The sequence below is a fragment of the Gobio gobio genome (genome assembly GCF_949357685.1).
Source record: "Gobio gobio genome assembly, chromosome: 8".
Classification (NCBI taxonomy): domain Eukaryota; kingdom Metazoa; phylum Chordata; class Actinopteri; order Cypriniformes; family Gobionidae; genus Gobio; species Gobio gobio.
In genome coordinates, this window is record NC_137114.1 from 15593468 (window position 1) to 15604315 (window position 10848).

Consider the following 10848-nt stretch of genomic DNA (forward strand, 5'->3'; position numbering starts at 1 on the left):
TGTGTCCGGAGTCAGTATGAGGTTAAGAGTGATGAGAAAGTGATCTGAGGTGTGCAGTGGAGTAACTAAAGTGTTGTCTGTGGAGCAGCAGCGTGTGTAGATCAGGTCCAGATGGTTACCTGATTTGTGAGTAGCTGTAGTAGATACTCGCTTAAGGTCAAATGATGTCAAAAGAGTGGTGAAGTCAGCAGCCTGGGGTTTATCCAGGTGGATGTTGAAGTCACCAAGCAGTACCAGAGGAGTGCCATCCTCAGGGAAGTGAGAGAGTAAAATATCCAACTCCTCCAAAAAGTTCCCCAGTTGACCTGGAGGGCGATAAATAACTACAACATGGATTTTAGCCGGGTGAGTGATAGTGATTGAGTGTGATTCAAATGAGCAGTTGCCAGATAGAGAAGGAATGGGCTCAAATTTCCAATCATTTGAGATGAGCAAACCAGTACCTCCACCCCTCCCAATCGGGCGTGGGGTGTGTGAAAAAGTGAAATTATTTGAGAGAGCTGCAGGAGTGGCAGTGTCTTCGGGTTTGATCCAGGTTTCAGTTAGAGCCATGAGACTGAGACATGAATGAGCGGAAATAGATGGAATAAAGTCTGCTTTGTTTACAGCAGACTGGCAATTCCACAGACCAATTGGAATGGACATTAATGTAGCAGAGGAAATAGGTACACTTTGCAGATTATTCGGATTGCGTCGCCTAGAATGTAACGAGCGTGACTTACGGGTGTATGTGATAATGGTAGCAATTTAATGGTAGCAATTTAGCCGGTCAGTAGGACTGATGTGATTCGATTGTAGCTCAGACACCTGTCACGCTGGAGGCGTTCCCCGTAGCGTCAAGCTGACGTAGCGCGAGTTCCCTTTCGAAAGGGAACAGTCTGCGACCTCCCCCCGCTATATGGCACAGTCCACGTAAAATGGGGAAAAAAATAGAAGGAAAATAAAAATCGGTTAGATTTCAATTTATTCAAAAGATAATTTATTATGTCATAATTTAGCAAAAGGAAATTTGAAAAAAGGAGAGACAATGGCAACAATCCACTGATGAAGAAAAAAATGGACGTTTGTTTCAATATTTTATCTTTTGCATTTACACTATATGGTCTGAAAATTGAATTGTGAAGCGTTACATGGACCGCACTATATTGTATTTAATATAGCTTTGTGTGAAGAATTGATTTTAGTTAACCCTAAACTTGTGGACATTTTTTCTATTCTTTGATGAATATAATGTTCAAAAGAACAGCATTTATCTTTTGTAACAATGTAAAAGTCTTTACTGTCAATTCAATGCATCCTTGCTGAATAAAAGTGTTCATTTCTTTATGACCCGAACCTTTGAATGGTATGGTTTACATTATGCTCACCGTTTGCATTACCTATGTTTTCTATATTATTTTTTGTAATATTGTCTTATTTATAGTCTTATATTTTGTTGTACTTTATGTAGTCTTGCACTGTTCATTCAAGTCTCAGAGAAGTGTTATTGCATTCACTTGTATATGGATGTTCTGACATTAAAGCTCTTTTGAATTTTAAAATATCTTAGAAAAAGTTTATGTTTTATTGAAATACAGCTGGTAACTTCATAGCCCCCACTGAGCAATGAAAGAGTTTGTCACATTGAGTTATGTTGAAGCACTGGGAGGAGGAATCTGTTTGTATACAGAGATATATATTGGTGGAGGAAGCTCCAGCAGTGCTGAGCAAGTGTCCACCCACGAGACAAACTGAGCTATTCTGTTAGTTCCTGTCTCAAAGTCAACACCTCCTTCCTCTGAAATATCATGTGAGGCTCTTCACAACATGCTTCTTATTCTCTGTCATGATCCAAGCTGACTCAACTCTTCAAGTAAGTTTCTTTTATTATTGTAAAAGTTTATAATCCTTTTTTTTAAGAGGATATGTCAAAGTTATTTTGAGTGTTTTACAATTTACAAATGTCTGAATACAAATGGCACCATATTCAGGCTGAAGACATTCAAATTGTCCTTTTGATTAAAATATATGGGTTATGTTATATGTGCTATTTATAAGCTAGATAGACATGTATGAAAATTCTGTCATGCTTCATGTTGTTCCATTCCATTCATTGTATCTCCTAAGTCGAGTCACCTTTATTTATATAGCGCTTTATACAATACAGATTGTTTCAAAGCAGCTTTATGGTGATAACAGGAAAATTATTCAATGATGCAAACTAAATTAATTTAGTCTGAACAGCAGCTCTAAAAGAAAATAGTGCCATTGTTCAGCTGAAGTCAGTTTAGTGGATCATAAATTATTAAATTAGTTCCTTTTATCTATAAAGCAGTGATGTCATCGTCCAGCGTCCAGTTCAGTTCTCATACAAAAGCACAAGTGCAGTTAATTATATTGCTGAATATTGAGTCGTACAGGTTTGGGAACAGCCTGGGGTTAGTAAATGATGACAGATTTTTTTCTTTAAGTAATAAAAAAATTGGATAAGACTAATAGTTAATAGTTAAAAACTAATCTTATTTATTAATCAACTATGATGAAAAAAATCACAAAAGGTATTGTTTAGTGTTTGCCCTTTATTAGAGTATGCCAATCTTAAAAATATACTAGCAGATAATAATCTATTAATGAAATAAAAGCCCACTTAAGTGTACTCAAATGGAGCGATTATGTTTATAGCACACTTTTAAAATGTGCCTTTTGTTATCATTTTACTTTTATAAAGTTTTACTTTACAATACATTAAATAAATATGGGTAACTTTACAATACATTTCATTTTGTTAACAGTAGTTAACTACATCAGCTTACATGAACTAAATGAAAAATATTTCTAAAGCATTTATTAATCTTAGTTAATCTCAACATTTACTTGATTAAAATCAAAAGTAGTATCTGTTAAAGGGATATAGTTCAACCAAAAATGAAAATTAGCCCATAATTTACTCACCCCCAAGTCATCCTAGGTGTATATGATGGTGTATATGCGTGGAGCACATTATTTAATGGACAGATGCACTTTTTATGGACTTCAAAAACAGAGCAACTATTAATCCACTTCGAATGCTTGGATTAGCCTGGATTTTTGTAAAATAACTCAGATTTTATTCGTCTGAAAGAAGAATGTCATATACACCTATAGGATGACATGAGGGTGAGTAAATTATGGGCTCATTTTCACTTTTGGGTGAACTATCCCTTTAACATTAGTTAATAAACCTGAACTAACAAGAACTAACAATGAACAGTTGTATCGTTATTAATTAATAGTAACAAAGATTAATAAGTACTGTAATGAATGTGTTGCTCATTGTTAGTAATATGAAATATGAAATATGTTTTAATAATCTTTTGTTTTGCTTTAAAGAAACACTTTTGATGTGTTGACTAAAACAAGCACAGGTAAAGTACTTGATTATAATTGTAACTATAGTGTGTTATTCAATGTTACATTTGTGCCAATTTATACAAATATATTTTAATAGGCCTACGGCATGCAAATGTCAACAGAAATGACATCAATGTATATTTTAGTTTGCAATGTATGCTTGTCAGTACATTCAGTGCACCTTAACCACATTTCAAAGACAATAGAAGTAATTATGAAATGTCTTATTATATATTATTATACTTATTGTAAAGAAGTACTTAAGTCCTACTTAAGTACCTCAAAAAAAGCTTTATATTAGGTGACCTTAAAGGGTTAGTTCACCCAAAAATGAAAATTCTGTCATTAATTACTCACCCTCACGTCGTTCGAGACCCGTAAAACCTCCGTTCATATTCGGAACACAAATGAAGATATTTTTGTTGAAAGCTGATGGCTGAGAAAGGCCTCCATTGGCATTCAGTACACTTATACTCCCAAGACGGATAAAAGGCACTCAAAACATCGTTACAAAGTCCATCTCACCACAGTGACTCTACAATAATCTTACGATGCGACGACAATAGTTTTTGTGCGCAAAAAAAATCAAAATAACACCTTTTTCCAACTTGTTACTGCCTTCCGCGTGTGCCTCCACGACGCATGCGCGAGAATATGACGCAGATCCGGCGTTCGGACAGATGACCCAGAAGTGATTTGTTTACAATCAGAGGAAGACGCGCGTATCTCAGCTGTTGGATTCTACATTGATCGTGCTTTAGGTCTCGGCGTAGTGCTCAAAATGGGGTTAGAGTGTGCTTTTCATGGAATCCCGAGCCCCGGCGCTACGTCATATTCTCGCGCATGCGTCGTGGAGGCACACGCGGAAGGCAATAACAAGCTGGATAAAGGTGTTATTTTGATTTTTTTTTGCGCACAAAAACTATTGTCGTCGCATCGTAAGATTATTGTAGAGTCACTGTGGTGAGATGGACTTTGTAATGATGTTTTGAGAGCCTTTTATCGGTCTTGGGAGTATAAGTGTACTGAATGCCAATGGAGGCCTAACTGAAGCCTTTCTCAGCATCAGCTTTCAACAAAAATATCTTCATTTGTGTTCCGAATATGAACGGAGGTCTTACGGGTGTCGAACGACATAAGGGTGAGTAATTAATGACATAATTTTCATTTTTGGGTGAACTAACCCTTTAACTAATTATGTACTTACATCGAAAAATAAGTACAATATACTTATTGTGTTCATATTGTATTGCAAAACACTTTTGCTGATATAAGGTGGAATTCGGGTAAAGTTAGGGACAGGTGTGGTGGTATGGGTAATTTTAATGGTAAAGTTAGGGACAGGTGTTGGTATGGGTAAGAGTAAGGGTAAAGTTAGGGACAAGTGTGGTGGTATGGGTAAGTGTAAGGGTAAAGTTAGGGACAGGTGTGGTGGTATGGGTAAGTTTAAGGGTAAAGTTAGGGACAGGTGTGGTGGGATGGGTAAGTGTAAGGGTAAAGTTAGGGACAGGTGTGGTGGTATGGGTAAGTTTAAGGGTAAAGTTAGGGACAGGTGTGGTGGTATGGGTCAGTTTAAGGGTAAAGTTAGGGACAGGTGTGATGGGATGGGTAAGTGTAAGGGTAAAGTTAGGGACAGGTGTGGTGGTATGGGTAAGTTTAAGGGTAAAGTTAGGGACAGGTGTGGTGGGATGGGTAAGTGTAAGGGTAAAGTTAGGGACAGGTGTGGTGGTATGGGTAAGTTTAAGGGTAAAGTTAGGGACAGGTGTGGTGGGATGGGTAAGTGTAAGGGTAAAGTTAGGGACAGGTGTGGTGGTATGGGTGAGTTTAAGGGTAAAGTTAGGGACAGGTGTGGTGGTGTGGGTAAGTTTAAGGGTAAAGTTAGGGACAGGTGTGGTGGGATGGGTAAGTTTAAGGGTAAAGTTAGGGACAGGTGTGGTGGTATGGGTAATTTTAAGGGTAAAGTTAGGGACAGGTGTGGTGGTGTGGGTAAGTGTAAGGGTAAAGTTAGGGACAGGTGTGGTGGTATGGGTAAGTTTAAGGGTAAAGTTAGGGACAGGTGTGGTGGTATGGGTAATTTTAAGGGTAAAGTTAGGGACAGGTGTGGTGGTATAGGTAAGTGTAAGGGTAAAGTTAGGGACAAGTGTGGTGGTATGGGTAAGTGTAAGGGTAAAGTTAGGGACAGGTGTGGTGGTATGGGTAAGTTTAAGGGTAAAGTTAGGGACAGGTGTGGTGGGTTGGGTAAGTTTAAGGGTAAAATTAGGGACAGGTGTGGTGGTATGGGTGAGTTTAAGGGTAAAGTTAGGGACAGGTGTGGTGGGATGGGTAAGTTTAAGGGTAAAGTTAGGGACAGGTGTGGTGGTATGGGTAATTTTAAGGGTAAAGTTAGGGACAGGTGTGGTGGTGTGGGTAAGTGTAAGGGTAAAGTTAGGGACAGGTGTGGTGGTATGGGTAAGTTTAAGGGTAAAGTTAGGGACAGGTGTGGTGGTATGGGTAATTTTAAGGGTAAAGTTAGGGACAGGTGTGGTGGTATAGGTAAGTGTAAGGGTAAAGTTAGGGACAAGTGTGGTGGTATGGGTAAGTGTAAGGGTAAAGTTAGGGACAGGTGTGGTGGTATGGGTAAGTTTAAGGGTAAAGTTAGGGACAGGTGTGGTGGGTTGGGTAAGTTTAAGGGTAAAATTAGGGACAGGTGTGGTGGTATGGGTGAGTTTAAGGGTAAAGTTAGGGACAGGTGTGGTGGGATGGGTAAGTTTAAGGGTAAAGTTAGGGACAGGTGTGGTGGGATGGGTAAGTTTAAGGGTAAAGATAGGACAGGTGTGGTGGTATGGGTGAGTTTAAGGGTAAAGTTAGGGACAGGTGTGGTGGTGTGGGTAAGTTTAAGGGTAAAGTTAGGGACAGGTGTGGTGGTATGGATGAGTTTAAGGGTAAAGTTAGGGACAGGTGTGGTGGTGTGGGTAAGTTTGAGGGTAAAGTTAGGGACAGGTGTGGTGGGATGGGTAAGCTTAAGGGTAAAGTTAGGGACAGGTGTGGTGGGATGGGTAAGTTTAAGGGTAAAGTTAGGGACAGGTGTGGTGGGATGGGTCAGTTTAAGGGTAAAGTTCGGGACAGGTGTGGTGGTATGGGTAAGTTTAAGGGTAAAGTTAGGGACAGGTGTGGTGGTGTGGGTAAGTTTAAGGGTAAAGTTAGGGACAAGTGCGGTGGTATGGGTAAGTGTAAGGGTAAAGTTAGGGACAGGTGTGGTGGTATGGGTAAGTGTAAGGGTAAAGTTGGGGACAGGTGCGGTGGTATGGGTACGTTTAAGGGTAAAGTTAGGGACAGGTGTGGTGGTATGGGTGAGTTTAAGGGTAAAGTAAGGGACAGGTGTGGTGGTATAGGTAAGTTTAAGGGTAAAGTTAGGGACAGGTGTGGTGGTATGGGTGAGTTTAAGGGTAAAGTTAGGGACAGGTGTGGTGGTGTGGGTAAGTTTAAGGGTAAAGTTAGGGACAGGTGTGGTGGGATGGGTAAGTTTAAGGGTAAAGTTAGGGACAGGTGTGGTGGTATGGGTAAGTTTAAGGGTAAAGTTATGGACAGGTGTGGTGGGATGGGTAAGTTTAAGGGTAAAGTTAGGGACAGGTGTGGTGGTATGGGTAAGTTTAAGGGTAAAGTTAGGGTCAGGTGTGGTGGTATGAGTAAGTTTAAGTTAGGGTCAGGAGTGGTGGTATGGGTAAGCTTAAGGGTAAAGTTAGGGTCAGGAGTGGTGGTATGGGTAAGTTTAAGGGTAAAGTTAGGGTCAGGTGTGGTGGTATGAGTAAGTTTAAGTTAGGGTCAGGAGTGGTGGTATGGGTAAGCTTAAGGGTAAAGTTAGGGTCAGGAGTGGTGGTATGGGTAAGTTTAAGGGTAAAGTTAGGGTCAGGTGTGGTGGTATGAGTAAGTTTAAGTTAGGGTCAGGAGTGGTGGTATGGGTAAGCTTAAGGGTAAAGTTAGGGTCAGGTGTGGTGGTATGAGTAAGTTTAAGTTAGGGTCAGGAGTGGTGGTATGGGTAAGCTTAAGGGTAAAGTTAGGGTCAGGAGTGGTGGTATGGGTAAGTTTAAGGGTAAAGTTAGGGTCAGGTGTGGTGGTATGAGTAAGTTTAAGTTAGGGTCAGGAGTGGTGGTATGGGTAAGCTTAAGGGTAGGGTAAGTGGTGTAAGGGAAGGGTCAACAGTGTAATTATAAATGTAATTACAGAAATTAATTGCAGATATAATTACATGCAGGTATTTTTTGCAAATACAATGAAAAAACTTGTATGTACACAATAAGTGCATTGTATCAAATGATTCATTTAAATGTTTGTACATAGTAGTCAAGGCCACCTTATATATTGTGGGTCCGTATGCTAAAGTGCACTTCTTTTCACAAGGGTTTTTATTGTCCTGCGGTTAGACAAAGTGCAAAAAAAAAGTTTTTCAAAGTGAATCTAAAGTAGAAATCAAAACACCAAAAGGGCACATGCAAGATTAGATGGAAAGATTAAGATTATTAATAAAAGTGGCATATGTGGCACTTTTTTTTTCTGCACGTCCGCAAAACGGCCAAAGAAAAGTTAATATTTTGAATTGTGCCACAATATTTCCTGTTATCATCAAAGCATGCACTAAAAACAGTTCTTTCATTTTCCGTTTTAGATATGGACTACACCAACATGACACAGACGGAACAGAAAAGCAGCGCAAATGTCAGCAGTGTGTTCACACATCAGGTTCTGCCTGTGTTTTACTCCATCATCTGCACTTGTGCCTTCATTCTCAACGGACTTGCCGCTTGGATCTTCTTCAGGATTCCCAGCTCCTCAGCTTTAGTTGTTTACCTAAAAAACATGGTGGTGGCAGACATTCTGATGCTGTTTACCTACCCCTGGCGTGTGGCAGGTGACCTCGGATATGGTGGCTTGCAGTTGAAGCTGATAGTTTGCCGCTACACAGCTGTGCTTTTCTACCTCAGCATGTACACAGGAATAACCTTTATGAGCCTCATTAGCTTGGAGCGCTACTTCAAAATCGTAAGCGGCACCTCAGGTGTGTCTTACCTTCTGCAGCGCGTTTCGGTAGCGAAGGCTCTCTCACTTTTTACTTGGGCCGTCATGATGTTCTTCATGCTGCCAAACACCATATTAACCAACCAGCCCATGCCTGAAGTTTTTAAATGCATGAACCTGAAAAGTGAACTGGGTCGGCGCTGGCACGAAGTTTCAGCCCACTTCAATGTTGGAATCTTCTGGATGGCGTTCATGCTGATGCTGTTTTGCTACACCTCCATCGCCTGTCACGTGTACCGCTCTTTAAAACGGGTGCAAAGGGAACGCAGCGAGGCAAGGCGACGGTCAAATCGAAGCATCTTTAGCTTGCTAGCAGTGTTCGTCTTTTGTTTTGTGCCCTACCACATTTGTCGCGTTCCCTACACGCTTAGCCAAAGGCGCAAGGCTGGTTTTAGCGAGTACAACCACTTTATCCTCTTCCAGCTGAAAGAAACTACGCTCTTCCTGTCCGCATTTAACGTCTGTCTGGATCCTATCATTTACTTCTTAATGTGCAGGACATTCAGAGAGTCACTTTTGCAGAAGATGTTTTCTGTAAACCGACAAAACGGGAGGCCTTCAATAGGTACTGGGCTGAGTATCACTATTCTGTAAGAGGAAGAGCAACAAAGTAAATTTGCATTAGCCATTTGCAAGATGGTAAAGCAGATATTGATTTTAAAACCATCTCGCTGTGGTTTCCCTGCATGAGAAAATGCAGAATGAGGAGGCAGACTGAAAGGAGGTCACACCGAAATGGAAACCACAGCTCTCAAAATCATTTACTAAAATAAGCCAATCCTTAAAGAGAAGGTATAAATAAAAATTCTGCCATCATTTACTCACCCTCGTGCCATTTGAAAAAAAAATGAAAGAACCTTTCAGTGAACAGTTCTTAAAAGAACCCTTTTTTTCTTAATTTGAAGAACATTTTAATAATTTGAAGAAACTTTTTCCACTATAAAGAACCTTCTGTGTAATGTAAAGTTTCCTTGGGTGTCAATGGTTCTTCATGGAACCATAGATTCCAATAAAAAAACTTTATTTTTAAGTGTGTACTTCCTTCTGTGGAATATAAATGGTGAAATATCCCACACAATCTTTTCTGTACAATCAAATTGAATGAGACTTTGGGCGTCATGCTCCAAAATGACAAAAAAAGCTACATAAATATTACTCCAAGTCTAAGTTCCTAGTTATAAAATAGCTTTGTGTGAGGATCAGTCCAAAATGTAAGTCTTTATTCTTGGAAAATCTTACAGCATGCAGTTCTCGTATCAAATATGATTTAATCATGTGGTGATGCCAACATTGTAGGACATTTGACATGATGAAACATGGTCACAAGATTAGTGTCATAGGTTGTAGTATGAATTTCCTCATTTATTACACTGGCGGAAATTAGGGTGTACCAATTTTCATTACATGGAAAAGTGCTGCCAAAATAAATCTTCAAGACTTCTTCTTTTGTGTTCCACAGAAGAAAGAACATCATATGGGTTTGGAACAAGATGAGGGTGAAACAATATTGACATTTTGGGTTCATCTACTCCTTTAAAATGATACTTAACACACTCCCACTCTTTACATATCTGCTGTTTACATGGTGAGACACTTACTGCACCACAATGGGTGATGCTCTTTGGCTCAGAGGAGACAGGATGTGTTTAGACCACACTTAGTTGATGCAGAACCCATTTCCATTGGTTTTAGGCTACCATAGATTGCTTCTTTGTACCGCAATACAAAAAAACAAGCAATGATTCACAAAAAAAAATAACTGCTAACATTTTAATGTAATGCATGTACTCAGACTCTATATGCCTATTGGCTGCCGCCTATATGGTTCAATAGTGTTAAATAGTGTTGTTTCATGATGCAAAAGCGAAAATTAGACAATAAAACACCCTTATTATCGTGCTTTACCTATGGAAACAATGGGATAATCCGAACCTGTACAGCCAAAGATGCAAAAAAAACAAAAACAAGTGTAAACATTGGTATGGCACACAAAAGGAGAAAATCCTGAGTATTGATGCTAATGTGGCTTCTTTTTTGATGTATATACAACTCAGAAACTATAGTACTGATCCACATTGAAAGATGGCAGTAAAGTGTCTAACACCATTGTGGTATTGGTACTTAAAATACAGGAAGCTAAAGCTAAAGAAGAACTACTGTATGACCCATGTAATGCATCCCGATGTTTTCATTTAGACTTTGTTCTAATGTGATCAGTTATTTATATACACACAGATCAGTTATTTACGGGAGTGACAACCCCTAACTGAGCTCACACCTGTAAATTTTTAGGATTCACGTAACACCCATGCTGTGTGAACGGAACCGGACTTGACATCTAGATGTCTGTCGCGTCATACAGTGTGAGAGAGCAGCACTGCGCCACACAAATGCGTGTCTACTGTGTGGTTTCGATAACTTATAGCA

The 10848-nt window shown here is 39.6% G+C and overlaps 1 protein-coding gene across 2 annotated transcripts; it reads left to right on the forward strand.

Moving 5' to 3' along the window:
• The first annotated feature begins 1734 nt into the window (after positions 1 to 1734).
• LOC307130988 (P2Y purinoceptor 14) lies at positions 1735 to 10168 on the forward strand. 2 transcript variants are annotated; one of them, XM_079824352.1, is made up of 3 exons: positions 1735 to 1852; positions 3349 to 3383; positions 8012 to 9448. In XM_079824352.1, the coding sequence occupies exon 3, from the start codon at positions 8014 to 8016 to the stop codon at positions 9013 to 9015; it is 1002 nt and encodes a 333-aa protein (XP_079680478.1). In that variant the 5' UTR covers positions 1735 to 1852; positions 3349 to 3383; positions 8012 to 8013; the 3' UTR covers positions 9016 to 9448. The 2 variants fall into 2 exon arrangements, with proteins under 2 accessions (XP_079680478.1, XP_079680477.1); XM_079824351.1 differs by lacking the exon at positions 3349 to 3383 and having other exon boundaries at positions 8012 to 10168.
• The last annotated feature ends 680 nt before the right edge of the window (positions 10169 to 10848 follow it).